This window comes from Mesoplodon densirostris, chromosome 5 (assembly GCF_025265405.1).
Source record: "Mesoplodon densirostris isolate mMesDen1 chromosome 5, mMesDen1 primary haplotype, whole genome shotgun sequence".
NCBI lineage: Eukaryota > Metazoa > Chordata > Mammalia > Artiodactyla > Ziphiidae > Mesoplodon > Mesoplodon densirostris.
The window spans coordinates 98,603,438-98,621,627 of NC_082665.1; the positions used below are offsets into that span (position 1 = coordinate 98,603,438).

At 35.5% G+C, this 18,190-nt stretch overlaps 1 protein-coding gene across 9 annotated transcripts in view; it reads left to right on the forward strand.

Moving 5' to 3' along the window:
- Positions 1-18,190, forward strand: part of NAALADL2 (N-acetylated alpha-linked acidic dipeptidase like 2) — a 1,531,400-nt gene that overhangs the window by 1,252,757 nt on the left and 260,453 nt on the right. For all 9 annotated transcript variants that reach the window (XM_060100049.1, XM_060100047.1, XM_060100046.1 and 6 more), the window contains one exon: positions 6,160-6,306. In XM_060100049.1, coding sequence (XP_059956032.1) covers positions 6,160-6,306 — 147 coding nt within the window. The remainder of the gene's footprint in view (positions 1-6,159; positions 6,307-18,190) is intronic.

The window sequence follows — 18,190 nt, forward strand, 5'->3', positions numbered from 1 at the left end:
TCTGGTTTAAAATATTAAAGAAAATTTGTAGACATAACTTCCTGTTTCCTCTCAAAGATTGTTAGAGGAGATCTGCCATTCATTATTAAGAATTACATACTAGATAGCAAGTTGACATACTGGCATAAAAATACAAACTAAGTAAATGAAGAACACATAATACAAGCACTGAAGAGATGCCACAGATATACAGTTTGTTACAACCATATCCAGTAATTTAATATGACTTAAAAACAAAACAAAACTAGAATCCCAGGAAGAACACATTTAAGATTAGTATGTTCACGTGCATTAATGTGGTCTGTATGCTGCATATATAAGCATGGTAGAGAGGAAAAAGCATTGCATTTGGAGTGAAAAGAACTGGGATCAAATCCTTGTTGTATTGATTTGAGGCCTCAGTTTTCTAATTTGTAAAATAAAACTGTTTTGCAAGGAGAGATCGCCCCTGTGGAACTCTTTGACAGGCTGGTTAACCCTATATAAACTCATTCTTAGAAATAATGTTTTAAAATGCTTAAATTAAAATACACAGGATGACAAAAGAAACCAATTATATCAAAGTGCAATTAGCTAAATATGAAAGCACACAAATTTGCATTTTAGTAATATATAAACTTAAAAAATTAAACACATTAAATACCAAAATCCAGCAATGTATCTCATAACTTTCTTCTTTTCAAATTAGTGGTGAGTTTATCCAACAACTGAAATGTGATATGAAAATATCTCATTTCATTAGGTCACAAAGTTACAGATAATGCTAATACTATTGGGTTTATGGTCTCTTCACATTTGAATGAAAGGTTAAATTTCAGTTGGAATTGAATAAAGTAAAAATGCTTTTTTTTTGGTCCACCAGGTTCACAGATCTCCTAAATTTTTTATGTGGAGCTCAGGTTAATCACCTTGGGGCTTTGGGATTTTTAGGTTCTTTGTAGTTTCAAAATGTAGTAATTTCTCTATGATTCCTCACCTGTTTACATGTTCACATTGCCTGGGATCATGTTTATAAATTCTGAAAATTAAAAATGTAACAAAATTGTGTGAAACTACATCCAGTTGATCAAACAACCACCAAAAACCTCTACCATTAAACTCTACCATTAAAGTTTAATTTTTCACTAGTTCTGATTAAAATTTATTATTCAAATAGGTGATCTACCATCTAAGAGTGTCCACATTAGTTAGAGTTCTCCAGGGTCCCAAGATCTGCATTTGGCCAGCTAGAGACCCAGGAGAGCTGCTGGTATAAGTTCCAGCCCAAATGCCAGCAGGCTTGAGACCCATGAAGAACTGAAGTTTCAGCCGAATACCAAGAAGGAAAAGACCCATGTCCCAGCTCAAGGCAGTCAGGGAGGAGGAGTTCTCCCTTACTGGTGGGAAAGTCTGCCCTTTGTTCTATTTAAACCTTAAATTGATTGAATTAAGGCCCATCCACATTAGGGAGGGCAATCTGCTTTAGCCAGTCTACCAATTCAAATAAAAATCTCATCCAAAAACATGCTCACAGATACACCCAGAATAATACTGAGTAAATATATAGGCACCTTGTGGCCTAGACAGGTTGACACATAAAATTAACCATCCCAGTGCCTATAATAAGAAATCATTTTCTAAATTCCATAGGCATCATTATCACAATGTGAACATTATTACACTGGGAACATCTGGAAGATAAGTTGTTTCTACACAACTGAAGTTACAAAATAATACTGAAATGAAGATAAAGTGACTTAATCTTATTATAATACGTAGAATGTGGTACTTTCATTTTGAATGTTATGCTTTTCTTGCTGTTTGAATAAGTAATCACCTTAGATTTCTTATGTATGTAGAGTGAATATGTAAGAAAGGAAAGCAGAATGTGAGAGAAATAAAATGTTTGAATTATTAAACAGATTTTTAAATACTTTAGAAACCTGTCAATGTGTCTTGGTATTGCTATTCAATTAATACAAATGTTGACTTAATGTCTTTATATTTCACTTTTGTAATAAGTTATTATGAGGTTTTGCCTTTCAGCTTAAAAGTATACTTGCAAAGAGCATACCCCTTTAGGACTGAGATAGTGATTTCATTTCAGGTCTTCAACAGACTAGTGGTAGGAGATTAAACAAGTGACATAATCATGGTCTTTGCCTGAACTTGCTTATTTTATAAACTGGAATAAAAATGTTTGTTATCAAACATTAATTGTGGAACATTTTGAACTCTTTGGATGAAATACTTAATTTGAATTTACTCAGCCTTGAAAATAAATTCTAAAAATTGATTGACCTGCACAAATTTGTTATCAACCTTCTCTCCCCCATGGTGGCTAACTTCTAGAAAAATGAAGGAAATAACTTTTCTTTCTACTTCCGTTTCAGATATTAGTGTTTCAGAGCTTGAGTAGATCAGTATCTATTACCTGATGTGGATCCATTACAATCCACTGCAGTGCTGTGAGGGAAAACAAGTCACATTAAGATAGAAAGCAGATTTAGGATCACTTCAGGTCTGTAAATCCGGCCTAGATTTTAAAGTAGTGAATAACAAAAAAGATTTCAAGGATAGGGTTTGTGTGCCAGGAATGTTCTCCTCTTAAGGAAGATCCCCAGATGAAATAACTTGGGGGAAAAAAATCAATCTGAAAATTGGGTTCTTTTTTTATCCTATTTTACTCTGAAACTAGTTAGGAACAAAAGGACAAAATAAACATAGGCTTGAGGGTCCTGTAGTTCTGCCCCTCATCACTGATTAAGTCACAGGAGACTAGACGGTAGAAAACAAGGTGGTGGGAGAGACAGAGAGAGGAGAAATGTTGTGGGCTGGCAAGAGAAGTCCTCCACAAGACTTTACAGGGAAACTCAGTAGGTAAGGAACAAGCCCCAGAAAGGTTCCTTAGGGAACTCTGTGTCACCCCTGATCCTCCAATCTTGGATTGACTTTCTTGAAGCTTTTACTCTTCATTTGGGCTTAACCCTGACAAGAGACTCAATATCCCAGTGCCCCAAGCTGTAGAGTCGAGTTACACCTTGGGCCATGCAACCCTATTGTTCTGTACCCTGTTTTCCCTCTGTAAATAGTCTATGTTAGCATCATAGATGTGGTTTAAGAGATCTTAACCATCAAAATATAATTTTAAAGCAATTCTAGGTAATGCTCAGCCTGTTGCCATCTTAGAGTTGGTTTACAAAGGAGTTTAAGTATGACGGAGGTGGCAATACAAACCTTTAGGGAAAAAATAGATTTTCAATAAATGGATAAAGTAAAGCAAGCCAGAGTAGGGGAAAGGATGCAGAAGTATTTTAAGAAATGTGATTCTGAAGGCTGGATGTTACCCTTTTGATTTGCCTGGAAAATGGAATGCAATGAAAATATTAAACCTATGCAATGGGATTAGTCATGGAAAGAACAGAGAGACTAGAGAATCTGTACTGCCTCTGGAAAGAACGCCTGGGGCCCGTAAAAGACTGAGGCAAAACAAGAATTTTGCTTTGTGTAACTGTTAGATCAAACAAAGAAGGTAAGTATTGATTGGAGTGGGTCATTTCTGCCATTTTAATTATTTGCACATATTGGAAATTAATACTTTTTGTCAGAGGGAAGCTATTATATAAAACTGATGACTGAGTAAAAGTGATATCAAGGGCTTCCCTGGTGGCGCAGTGGTTGAGAGTCTGCCTACCGATGCAGGGGACACGTGTTCATGCCCCAGTCTGGGGAGATCCCACATGCCACGGAGCAGCTAGGCCCGTGAGCCATGGCCGCTGAGCCTGCGCATCCGTAGCCTGTGCTCCACAACGGGAGAGACCACAACAGTGAGAGGCCCACGTACCACAGAAAAAAAGAAAAAAGTGATATCAAAATTTAAAACCACAATGATTTTTTATTTATTTATCTATTTATTTTTGCTTTACGCGGGCCCCTCACTGTTGTGGCCTCTCCCGTTGCGGAGCACAGGCTCTGGACGCACAGGCCTTGGCTCATGGGCCCAGACGCTCCGCGGCATGTGGGATCTTCCCGGATCGGGGCACGAACCTGTGTCCCCTGCATCGGCAGGCGGACTCTCAACCACTGCGCCACCAGGGAAGCCCCACAATTATTTTTTAAAATTTAATTAATTTTTTTTTCAGACAACTCATGGAATTTAGAGTTGTCAATTTTTGATCCATGGCATTCCTCTGTTGAGAAAAATTTTCTATCCAAGGAACATGGCTGATATTTAGAGTGGATGTAAGAATTGTGTATATGAAATTAAATTAAAACCAAATCAATATTTTCATTGATGATGAGTAGGGTACATATGCTATCTCAAAAAGACATAGATGTTGCTGCAGTAAAGGGGAAGTAGACCACTTAGCCAAAAATTGAAAATTTATTTTATAAGCATCTGAGAAAAGACTAGATTCCACCAAAGCCTCATTAATAACATACAAGAATGCAACAGCCTAGGTTTCACAAATTCAAATGCCTCCAGCCACCATTTAGTACATTTGAATGAGTGAGGCAGGCTGAGCATGAGACACTAGTGAGGGGACACTGGTGAATGTCTTGCCTGCTCAGTGCAATCAAATTCAATTAGAAAAAAGTTTATTCTGGCTCAACAAATACCTTCAAAGTTACCAGTTTTCAAAACTGATTTCAACTGGATCTCTCAAAAATACTTGGGACTTCTTACACAATGTAGTCTCTTTGCTTTTTGAGATCTAATGCTTAAGGGTAGCTCTTCTTTGGGAATAATCAAGACCCTCCCCAAACTATCCCAGTTGATGTACAACCTCCAGGAGTCTTTGCCCCAGGAGTATATGAGGGAGTGAAAGAGGATTAGCTGTCTTTTCAGAAAATTAGGCTTTCAAAAGAAGAAAATTTCTGGGGGTCACCATAAAAAGCATTAGGTTTCTGGTTAGACTGTGTGCTAGAACACTCTTTTTACTTTCTATTTCCAAAGTGCTTAATTACCCAAGATATTTGCAAATAACATGAAGCTGAAACCATGCCTAGTTTATAAACACTTACACAGGCTTTCCCTTTTAATTGATTTTAAATTTGTTGCAGATATCTTTCTGTTAAGACCTCAAAAAAATGGACAGGTAATGAAACATTATTATATGTTTGAAAGATCTAGCACTGTAGTTGAAAAAAGTTAGGAAAACTCACTTTCTGAATATTAAAATTCATATTTCCAAATCTTTTGATGGATTATATTTAAAAGTGTTTTTGAAATTATATCATGCCAAAGAAGCATGGGAAGGGGTTGAAGAGTCAATGTCTTGATTCAATGGCAAACATACATTGAATACATATGTTTTGCCCAATTTTGGATGTGATGTTCTTGCACTATTGTCTCATTTCCCTCATGATTCCTGCCGAGGAGACTGGCATTCTTGCACATTTCATACTTGAGACAACAGCATCACAGAAAGATTCTAGATTTTTTGAAATTTTACTAATGAAGACATTTTAAATCAATAATAGTTATAGGAACAGTTATTTTACTGGTTATAATTGTTTAATCATGCTTTGGTTTATTTTTGTAAAGCTACTGCCATTTGTTTTACATGCTAGACAACTCTTAGTTTAAGAAATAATAGTCTATCACCGTTTATTTCCCTAGAGGTTGCACTTAGCTTTGTGGTTCTTCTTGACCCATGGTGTTTAGCATATACTCTTAACATATGTGGGGATATGCTTTGACAAGGGAATTGAGAAATTTTTTTCTGTGGTTGTCCAAAAATCATTTTTAGAATAGAATTATATCTTACCAAGCTGTCCTTTAAATTTGTGGGAAAACTTTAAAAAAGACAAAACTAAACCTTTTTAGGGACTCACCATTCTCTTTTAACGAGTCATTACAGATCATAATAAATCTATGATAAAAATGCGTTTTAAGCAACAATAACAAGCAAAGCTTGATTTAGTCCAGTGCTAGTCACTCTTCAGTGAGTATGAGCACAGTAGAGGAATGTTTTTACACAGATTTCTGGACTCCATCCCCAAAGGTTCCCATTTGGGAGGACATGGGTGGAGACTAAGCATTTACATTTCATGTTTCGAATAAGTTCCTGGGTGCCATTGATGCTGCTGAACTGTGGACCACGTTTTGAGTAGCATTGATTTAGGGATAACCTAAGAAGCATAGTGTGTGCTAACAAGTTAAATTATGTTTTTCAGAAAAATAATTTCAACTGTTCCAGAAGAGGTCAGTGCCCAGAAACAAATATCAGTTCTGTACAGATGCAAGATGATGCCGATTACTTCATCAACCATCTTGGAGTTCCCACCGTGAGGTTTACTTATGAGGACATCAAAGCAATAGAGGTGAGTGTTTCCAAAAATGCAAAACACACACAATATATATAGCAGACATGCAGAATTTTATTTTATCCTGGCTTTTTGTCTTTCTTACCCAATAGGTAACTATAAGAAGCTGCTTCATTTAGAAAGTTATTCTTGTTGTTCAGAGGCTTTGTAAGAATATTTGAAAACATCAACTCTTTTAAATAGTGTTGAATTCAATTTAAAAAGATTTATACTGTCACTCACATTTTCAGTGTGCTTCACAGCAAGAAATGTGCAGTTGTTGGATTAACATCAAAACATAATTGTAATCTTCAGAATTCACAGAAACAGATGACATGTGCAATAGATTCTCCTCTCCTTGCCCAAGGGAAAGTGCATTTCATGTACTGTATGTTAATGAGAGTCTTGTGGATTAGCTTCCCAAAGTTTGTCAATAGTTTGCTTGACTAAAAAGATGCTACTTTGTGTGTGTGTGAGGATACACAGTTTTTTCACAAAGAATATCACAGAGGCCTGATTCACCTTAAGCATGTTCATTCTTCTTAATGTTGGACATTAAACCTTTTAATCTTTCTCAGAGTTATGTCACAGGAAACTGTTTCTCTGTAGATCCAAACCTGCTGAAAGACTTTTCCTTCTTTTACAAATTGTGCATGCATTATTGGGAGCTATTTGAAAGCCTCTGGGGTGAGCTTCTTGATGTAACTATTTCATTAACAAAATAGTGTCTGGAAAATAGACTAAAGCCTTCGTTTTTCAAATTATAGACATTCTTGGAAAGTTGTGTTTAAATTATATTTTTATCAACGTCAGATATGCAATATCTTAATGTCTGATAGCTTTTAGCAAAAGTGACCTTTAGGTTTCTCTGCAGCCCTCTACCCTCACCCCTTACTCCCTCAGTAGAAACAAATGATCACTAACAACTTAAATTCACAGATGGAGAAACTCTGGGTGACTCCTATTGTAATGAGATGAATTCTTGGGTAATGCAAAAGTAATCACTGTGATTTATCTATTTTTTTAAAATTGAATTTTCATATGCTATTACTGTTTGAAAATGGGGTACATGTATAGAGGTATCTTTTCTCTTACCAAGACCACTACATATAATGAAACTGAGGTATTAAGAAATTAACTCACTTTTAATTTTCCTGCTTGATATCTTCTAACATCTTTTTATCATCCCCCCCCCATCCCAGCCCATCCAGCTCCTGTCATGTTAACACATTGAATGAAAGCTTTTATCCAATACATGTTTAATTCATTTTGGTTGAGTTTAAGCCAAGAATTTAGAGAGGCAATATAGTATAGCCTTAGGTATGGGACTAGACTTGACTCTGAACTCAAGTACTAGACAAATGATTTAACTTCTTTCAGAATTGTTTTATAGATGAGGGGAACTTGGTATACTTATGGAATCTAGAGAGCCATGGTAAGGATTAAATGAGATTATACATGTAAAGAGCTTGGCTAACATTAAACATATAATAAGGCCCCCAGTAACTATAGCTATCATCACAATTATTATTATCTGATTTACATATTAGGGAGAATTTCTAAACTTTTTCAATAAGAAGACATTAGTGGGAGGGAGAAGCTTGTTAATCGTTAAGAAAAACAAACTTCTAAGGCTGATGGGGTGGGATTTGATGAGGATCAGCTGGAAGACCTGAGGTGTTAATGGGAGAAGATTTGGAAACAGGTCCCAGTGATTTTCTCAGAAAGTACTATTATAATGTGAAACTCCTCAGGCTAAAGTTTATTCACTAGAACTGGCTTCATCTGAAGAAGCTAATCAGTTTTTCAAATTATACACAGAATGTCTAAATCCCATCATCAAAATAATTTTCATTTGCTACTGTATTTGTCTCCAAAAAAGCAATTAAAAGAGAATCTTCTATGCTTTATAACTAATGACCTTGTTTATAGTGATTTAGTGTGGAAAATTTTTTTAATGGATTTGTCCCTTACAAAACATGAATGCTTGAGATAAGATAATTTTGTATGGTAAATTCTCCAAAGAACAGATAATGACTTTTGCTTTCTGTGTTAACCTATAATAGATATCTGTATATAGTTATTAAGAGGAATTATAAACATTGAAAGGCTTTACCCATAATATAAAGGATATTTATCCTATGTCAATTAGTAAAAGCCGGTAAGGAAGTTAGAGCTTTTCCCATGCAATTAAATTTAAAATATATATTATATTTATGTATTGCATAATATACTATATGTATAGTATGTAATATCTACCACTTATTGAGTGCTCGCTTTGCTAAAATTTTTATATTAGCAAATATTTTATACTACCTCATCTCATTCAATATTTGTGATATCCCTATGAGTCACCTTTTATTATTAACACTTTTTTTTTTCCTGAGGATGAAATGGAGCTTAAAATCAAGTAGCTGATCCAAGGTCATAAAGCTAATAAATGGCCAAGATAGAAGTTGACCTTAGATCTCTTTAACAGTAAGCCCATGTTCTCAACTATTACACTAAAGGTTGTAAATTGGAAGCCCAAGGGCCAGATCCAGTCCACAAATACCTTTTGTTTGTTCTGCTCTTTAGTGAAAACTTGAATTTTTGAAAGAAATGGATTCCTTTTTTCCATGGAAAAAACTGGCTAAATTGTGCATTATGATTACAATATTAAGAAGAATATTTCTTCAATATCTCTTTCTATCAAATATTGGGAAATGAATGATTGAACAACCTAAAGGGCCACATGTTTCATCAGACTTGTATCACCTCTATTACATGTTTGGCCCCTGTAGGAAGTGAGTTCATTATCTTTGCACTAATTTTGAGTAAAAAAGTTAAAGTCGATAATTTTGTAGTCCTTTCACTTTAAAAATTGTATATGCATTCTAAGTGTGCTAATTTATACTAATATTTTTGAAGAAACTATCCATTTAAAATTTATTTAGATGATTATAATGCAAGCCTTAGAATTTCTGACAGTTTTTTTAATCCAGCAAGATTGATTATAAATCTTTTATACTCAATTTCAACAAGTAAATAATGATAGTAAGAGAAAAACTACCTTTAGGAAAGTAGACTAGTGCCATAGACACCACTTTTTATGGACATATTGGACATTATTAGTTCTAAAATTATTTTTTGATGAAATATGACATTTTATAATATCCATTCCCAGTATTTCATACTATCCACATTCCCACCAGCAATTTCTCCCTGTAGTTTCTCTGGATGCCTGTATATTGCATAGATTCCTTGAGGCACCTTTCATCTTTAGCTTTTTTGGCATCTATACTCTAATTTTCCAATAATTAAATTTCACAAATGCAAAGCAATCTATGAGTTTGCCAAATGTTATAATTATTCCTTCTCATAAGATATCGCCTTGTTAATTGAAACGTCTTTAGTTGTAAACTTCATTTAAATAAGGTTTTCAATTTGTAAACATTGTTGCACCTGTTAGGAGAAGCATTCTGCGCAGATTAAATACAATGCAGAGATTGCTGAAAAGGAAATGAAAAGACAGATGCTTTCTGATTAAGAGTGCAATATTTATGACAAGCTGGTGGTCCAATGCACATTTCTTCTGTCACTTAACAGCTGTTTCATACAATTTTTGTTCCAGATCAGTATATTTACTCTATATAGGGCATGTCAGAGGGTCTGGCTTTCTTAGTATGCCAAAAGATCAATCCTTGCCCTAGTAAGCTTTATATTACAGTTTGAAGCTCTGATTCTTCACTCTGTTTAACCTTATATTTTTTGTTCTTCTGCTTTAAAAATTCCTTTTTAAACCCAATTTACCTCTATAATGGAGCATTTAACATTTAAATGATAATGAGATAAAAGGGTATGATAGCTTTTATATAGCAGGGGTTTTTGCATAATTGTTTTAATGTTCTTTGGTAACCCAGAAAACGAAAACCATGTAGCCTAGGTATTTTGAAACTCTTATTAATTCTTTTTAAGTTAGATGAGTTTGATATCAATTCTGATTCTTAAACTGATAGTAGCATGAGAGTGTGTATGTGTGTGAACTTTAAGGTAATTTTATGGGATAAAAATGATAATTTGTGCAGATACAATACACATAACCACATTTTGCAGCAAAGTAACTCATAGTTTACATGTTGATTCTTTGTTTTATTCTAAGTTAAAGAAAAACTTATCTTACTTAAATTAGAGATCATTCTGTCATTACATTTTCTGTTGGGAAATTAGTCACTGTCATTGTTATGTTAACAGGTAATAAGAGTTCAAAGTCAATTAAAATCTCTTGACTTGAGACCAAATAGTTTGTGTAACTATGCATAAGCTGTACTGATGTTTTGTAGTATATGATAGAATTTGTTTTATACTGATAGCTATACAACTAATTAATGTCACCTAGAAATGAGATTTTACCTCTTCTACTTCAAAATGTGCCAGCTGGAAACAGGATGGAGAGGGGGTCTTCAGTGTTCTCTCTAGCTCATTCCTTTTCTTTGTAAGTTATTTTAGGAAAAGGAAAATGTCAGAACAAAATATATGGTATGGTTATTTTCAGATCAGACCGGCTTCATTTAGAGTAAAGGTTTTCAAACATTTTGTTCTAAAAACCCATTTTCACTCTTCGAGTACAGCGCACTCCAAAGAACAGAGCTTTTTGTTTATGTGAGTAATATGTGCAAATATTTACCATATTAGAAGTTAAAACTGAAGAAATATATATAGTATTTATTAATTCTTTAAAAATATCAGTAATATACTTGTTATAAATCAATATAAATAACTTATTTTTATAAAATGTAATTACATTTCCCAAGACAAGAAAACATAAATGAGAAGAGTGTACTATTTTACATTTTGCCAGTCTCTTTAATGTGACTTAATACTTGGTAGCTGGGTTCTCATATCTGTTTCTGCATTTAATCTGTTGTAACGTGTTATTTTGGTGGAAATATATGAATGAAATATGGTCTAATAGTCTTTTCATATAATGACAGACATTTTTCTTTGATACTATACTGAAATGGCAAGTATTAGTTTCCTAAAGGTTAGCTCCAGTATGGAATCTGAAACCCTATTAATGGACTTTCTGTACCCTATACACTTATGAATGTAGAAAATGAGAGTGAAAAAGCCATGTAATGTTACTATTATTATGAAAATAAATATGGTCTCAGGGACACTTGCAGGTCTCTGGACCACATTTGAAGAAATACTGATTTGGGGAAATGGCCTTGGTTAAACTGTTCTACAGTAGGCCCCTCCGTATCCACATGCAGAACCTGCAGGTATGGAGGGCCAAACTCTACTACTTCATTTTATATAAGGGACTTGAACATCCATGAATTTTGGTATCCATGGGGGTGTCCACATATACTAAGGGATGACTGTGCTTTATCCTTTATAATATCTGACTAGCTGTTTAACTTTGCCATTGCAAGAATTTTTTTTAAAAATTTATTTTATTTGTTTATTGTTGGCTGCGTTGGGTCTTCGTTGCCATGTTTGGGCTTTCTCTAGTTGCGGCGAGTGGGGGCCACCCTTCACTGCGATGCATGGGCTTCTCACTGCAGTGGCTTCTCTTGTTGTGGCGCACAGGATCCAGGTGCACGGGCTTCAGTAGTTGCGGCTCGCGGGCTCTAGAGTGTAGGCTCAGTAGTTGTGGCACATGGGCTTAGTTGCTCTGCGGCATGTGGGATCTTCCCGGACCAGGGCTCGAACCCGTGTCCCCTGCATTGGCAGGCGGATTCTTAACCACTGCACCACCAGGAAGTCCCTGTTACAAGGATTTTGAACTGTGCTTCTATATAACCTATGTTTACCTTTTCTGGTCATCTTTGAGTATTACCATCCCATTCACCTGGCAAACAGCATGAAGTAGGGAATATAACACTATCATAAACTGTGACCCTACAAAGGATTCTGTTCCTTGGAATCCTTCTTTTAGAAGGGAAGGTTAAACCCCAATCAACAAATCAACCGTTATAGAGCAGACTTGAAAAGCTTTGATTGTACAGTATATGAAATGCCTGTCACAGAGGGAGTGCTGCTAAAGTTACAGTATGCTTCCAAGAGCCTGAGGAGTAAACAGAAGAAATTGAAATATGAGACAAATATTGAAAAGACAAAGAATGGAGAAACTCTTAAGACTCAATTGGATAATTCAAAAGATCATATTTCAAATTGCCTGATATTTTGAAATGGCTGGGAGGAAGACAGATTCCCCTAGCAATTGTCCTTGCTTGGACTTCTAAATAAGAATATTTATTCTGAATGCCTACAATGATTGGATCAAGATATATAGCATACGCACTGTATTTTAACTCCAATGCTCTTTTCAGGGATGATCTTGTGATCATGCCTGTTATGAGGGGACTTGTTTTATAATGAAGTTTTTGATAATTTCAATAATACTACTTACAATAGGTTTAATGATAGACTAAGTTGTAAATTTGGCAACATTTAAGTTAAGAATATAAGGCAATTCCAGATGTGATTTATTCAGATATTGGCTCATTCTAACACATTCATTAATTTAGCCAGCAGTTAGTTATTAAGCATTGGTTGTAATCCAGCACTCTGTTAGAAATACAAAGATGAATCCAAAAGTGCCCTCTTTTCCTCACAGTGACCACAGTCTAGACTGGGACTCAGACTATAAACAATCAAATAAGTCAGTACAGTAGACTTTGTCTTAAATGACTTCCACTTAACCGATTTGTGGGATTCATTGACAATTTTCACTCCCTTAAAACATAATGATTGGGGCTTCCCTGGTGGCGCAGTGGTTGAGAGTCTGCCTGCCGATGCAGGGGACGTGGGTTCGTGCCCTGGTCCGGGAGTATCCCACATGCCGCGGAGCGGCTGGGCCCGTGAACCATGGCCGCTGAGCCTGCGCATCCGGAGCCTGTGCTCTGCAACGGGAGGGGCCACAGCAGTGAGAGGCCCGCGTACCGCAAAACAAAACAAAACAAAACAAAACAAAACAAAACATAATGATTAATGCTTAAGGCTTGAAGCTCATTGTAATGAGATCCTTGCTGAATTTTTGCACACTCTGTTCTCTCTGTTTCAATGGTGCGTTTGCCTGGAGTCAGCTCTATTCTCAGACCTATGTATGCTCTTTGTGTTTGTCATTAGTAACTAGGTAATTTAATTGTTACATAAAATTATGAATCATGAGTATGAAAAAAATGACTTCTTAGAAACCTGTAGTGGTAACACTTTAAAAGGTGAGTTGCTAATAAAGAATTGATGTGAAATGGTCCAGGCAACTCTCAAAGTTGGGGAAAATTGTAGTCATCTAAACACATTCTGCACTCAGCATACTTCAAAAATGTCTTTAATAATTCCACTTTAAATAAAAGGCAGCATGAAATGTAGATAATATATGACAAGTAAGAAATCATAGAACTTTATTCAACAGATCAGTATTCAGAGAAAAGGCCTTGGCTTTACATAAAAATATTGGCCAATAAACATGCATGCACAAGTTTTCAATTAACATGTATTATTTTACATGTGTAGTGTTTTGTTTTGTTTTACTGGTTACTTATTTGAATCAGCTTCTAGATATTAACCTTCCAATCAGTGGGACGAATCATATTGGCTAAGAGGGCTCTTACGTAGAGTGAAATGACGTCAATAGATAGAGGCAGAGTAGTATCAAGGAAAATCATGTTTAACAAATACTCATGTAACATTTGTGGTACACATTGTTTTGTTCTAAATCCTTTAAACTTATTCATTTAATTTAATCCTTGTACTTATTCATTTAATTTAATCCTTGTACTTATAACTAACTTATAAGGAAGGTACTAGTTTACTACTTTCATTAAAGATGAAGCTGAGGCACAAAGTGGTCAAGTAACTTGGCCAACATCACACATCTATCAAGTGATGGAATTAGGTTTCAAACTTGGCACTCTAGCAACAGATTTCTGGGCTCTTTTCCCTACTCTTACACTATTTCTCAAGGTTTTCAAGATAAAATGAATTAGTTCTAAAATGCTTTCCATCTCCCACTGCATTTAGAATGCAGTGGAATGCTATGTTACTTAATTCCTATTTTTCATAGTTTCCTTTGCAAAGGTTCTAAACATTTCAGCTTTTTTTTTTTTTTTTTTTTTTTTGTGGTGCGCGGGCATCTCACTGTTGTGGCCTCTCCCGTTGTGGAGCACAGGCTCCGGATGCACAGGCTCAGCAGCCATGGCTCACGGGCCCAGCTGCTCCGTGGCATGTGGGATCTTCCCAGACCGGGGCACGAACCCGCATCCCCTGCATCGGCAGGCAGACTCTCAACCACTGCGCCACCAGGGAAGCCCACATTTCAGCTTTGATGACTCTCAAAATTAGGTAACAACTGGAAGTGGGTAATATTTCTTAACTGAATTTAAAAAGAGCCATAATTTATATGTAATGACAAAACTGATGTTAATGTTCACTTATAGTAGTTTATATATTCTTTACAAAACAGAGACTAAAATTAGATTCTAAGCTATCCAAAGTTTACATTTCAAACAAATATAGGTAAATGGATTAAAAAGCATTAGAGAAAAAAATCTGCTAACACCGAACTACTCTAAACCTGAGTATTTAGTCTCCTAAATTTTAAAAATAAAAATTGAAAATTGTTTTGCTCATCTGTTTTTTCCTTTGTAATATGATATTTTAACTGTCCATTTAATGTGAAGACCAGTAGCTTTAATATGTTGTATTTATTCCATCCCCTGTTTCCTAATTTTATTTCCAAAGTAATTTTGGAAGATGAGGGAATGGACAATTTTGTCTCTCCTAATTTCAATGATAATGCACATTTCTTTAAGTAGAATATTTTGACATCTAAAACTATTTTGGAGACTAATTAGATGAGCTTTTTCAATGAATAATTAAAATGTTAAGAGCAGTATTGGTACCCATATGCTCTAACTATAAACTTCAGAAGGAAATGGCCTATCTGGAGCTCACATAGCTGTGGATGATGACTGTGGCCATGAATGAATTTCCTTCTCCATTCTCTCCACAACTTCTTCATATTATTTTATTTGCATCTGGAATTGTGGGTCTTCTCTATCTGTTTCACAGCTTGGAGTGTTTCACACAGAAGGTTACAGTTTTGTTTTTTAAATAAGCAAATGTTTCTATAGAAACTACAAGGAAGGTTACAACAGTGGCCTTGAAGTCTCATAAATGTTAAAATATAAAAACATGCATTGAAGCCAATGCCACTTAGCTTATACAGTTTGCTATTGCTTCCTCATGATAGTGCTGGCTTTTATGTTAGTCTCAAGAGAGCTTTCAGTTGTCTTCAGTCTCCTTTCATGATGCTTTTGTCCCTGTGATTGTAAATGAATGGAAAGAATTCTGAAAGAGAACAAAGTATTTATCAGTATTCTCATTGCTACAGTCTTTTGTTAATAGCTTTAGCATTTAAATTATTCTGACCCAATTTTCTCATATCAGTGAAGAACATTTTAAATCTAAATAGTGTAGTATTTCTGTGGTACTAATAACTGGGCAAAAGTAGGAAAAATAAACTGTAGCTTTATGCACATGGTCATTTTCAGTTTTTCTTTAAATTAGTATCTTGTCACTTTATTTTTATTTACTGGTAATTCTTATCAGAACATTAGAAATTTTACACATACTCCATGTTTAGAGATAACTTCTAATATATGACTCAGATGATAAATAAATAAATAAATAAATAAATAAATAAATAAATATATGTACACACACACACATATATGTTTATGTATATATATATATGAAAGTTGAATTTTAAAAAAATTCGTGTTAATATTGCTGAGATCTAGTCTTTGAAACAATAAAATCAGATTAGGACATGGATCATGGCAGAACATTGAGGTTAAATTCAGGGCACATCTTCATGTAGCAGCCATACGGCCCAGGTTAGGAGTGGTTGCTCCATTGATGGTCACTGGTTTGCAGACTCCCACCAGTTCAGGGGTGACTTTGGATAATCAAAGTGGTCACAGTGAAATCAAAGGCCTCTTTGGTGAGATGATGGTCCCTAAGTGTGGTGGGTCCAGAGATGTGCCTGGCCCGACTCTCTCTGATGGACTGATGGATAAGAAGCACTCGTAGATTCACTGACTTTTAGAGCAACACTGTTCATTGAACCTAGGTGGTTTAATCCATTCCTCTGTAGTACAAGGAGATAGAAACTTAGCGGGATATGGTACTTGACTGAAGGAGTTAAGAAGAGCAAGTACAGACTTAATTCTCCCTATACCCACCCGGTTGTTTCTATCTACAGCTCCTCCCTCTCTTCTAAACTCCTATTCTATATGTTCTATTCATTCTCTCACCTCTTTTCTCAACTTCTCTCTCCTTTTTAGTCTGGCTTCTTCTACCTTTTCCTACACATGTGGTCTTTCTTTTCATATCCTTTCTTTCTTTTTTCATCCTTTGCCTTTTCTATATAATCTTCTACTTCCACTCTTTTTTCCCCCCTCCCCATTTTCTTTATTTTCAAATTTTTAGTTGACTCTGAAATTTAGTCTGTTTCAATTGACTTGATGTCTTTAATTTGCTTAAAGGCGAAGCCATATCCTGGTTTTCCCCTAACACTATGAGGCAGTAGTATAAATAGAGGTCATTATACCATATGGCTAAACACTAAATATTTAAATGTTATAACTCAAACTAAAAAAACTCTTAAATAAAAATGCTCTTTCCTTGTGATCTGACAAATACATGTTTAAAGTTATGAGGAAGGAAGGTTTGAATTTAATGTTCTTAGACCCTGAGAATCCTGTGGCAAAATGTGATGACTGAGGAAGAATTGGTCCCCAGCCCCTGACCCTTGATCCTTGGTCTACACTTTTAAGCACAATCCGTAGCCACCATAAACATCTGTTCCTCACTTACTCCCTGGGCCTATGGTCGTGCACTGGAAGCACAGTCTTCCCTGAAGGTAATGGACCTGAAGAAGAGGGCTGCCCAATCACCGGAAGCAGATCTGGGGCCATCTGAGCAGAGAATTCTGAGATTCTAGAGCTCAGGGTAGCTAGAATTTGATCTAGAAAGGAAGTCATAGACCCTGAGTGGACACATCTGCCTGTGTTGATTTAAGATCTAAAGGCCTTGGAAATGAAAATGACTAAAGTCTAGACCCTAAACCTTAGTATGCCAAACTATAGAAAGTCCTGGTGTAGGACAGATAAGTATTCTTGAATAAACCTGCTCAAATGCCTTCAGTCTGTAATCTAATAATACGAGTTGTTAAGAAAACTTTAGATTGAACCAGTTATTATAGGATCTTTGGCAGTATCAGCTAGGTGTTCGCCTAACCTGGGTTCTAAAACGTGTTGCTATTCAATGAGTGTGACCTTGAGGCTATGAGATACTCACTACAGCAAATTATTTCCATGGTATAGTTGAAAATATGTTCCAAACTTTCAAGCTTAAAGAGGCATAAAGAGAAGTAAAAAGTTGTCAAAATGAAGAGTCTTCAGTTAAGGAGACAGTATCTGGGAGGTGTGTTTTAAAGCAAGAGTTAATTTAAGAACATTTTCTAAACAAAGGAATACATGATAGAACCTTGAACAAACTGAGCAAATTTCAAGAGCTAACTCTCTGCCGTCTATTCCATTTTAAAGATTATGACCCTGTACTGCTGTGAGAAATTTGTAAAACTGTGTGTGTTATGAGCCCCAAGTGGTGTGTATATTCATGCCAACATATTTTGCGCAGTATTTTGAGCAAAAGTATATTTGGGTATTTTCTAACAGAGGATCATTAGAATTTCTGTGTTTGATTCTTAGTGAGACAAATATAAATTCTGAACTAAAACACAAGTCAGAAAACTGGAAAGAAAGTAGGGAATGTTGGTTAAGAATTTAGTCAGAATTAATTCAGTTTTCTTATATTTTCTTAGTAGCCACAGTTCTTTTGGTTATAT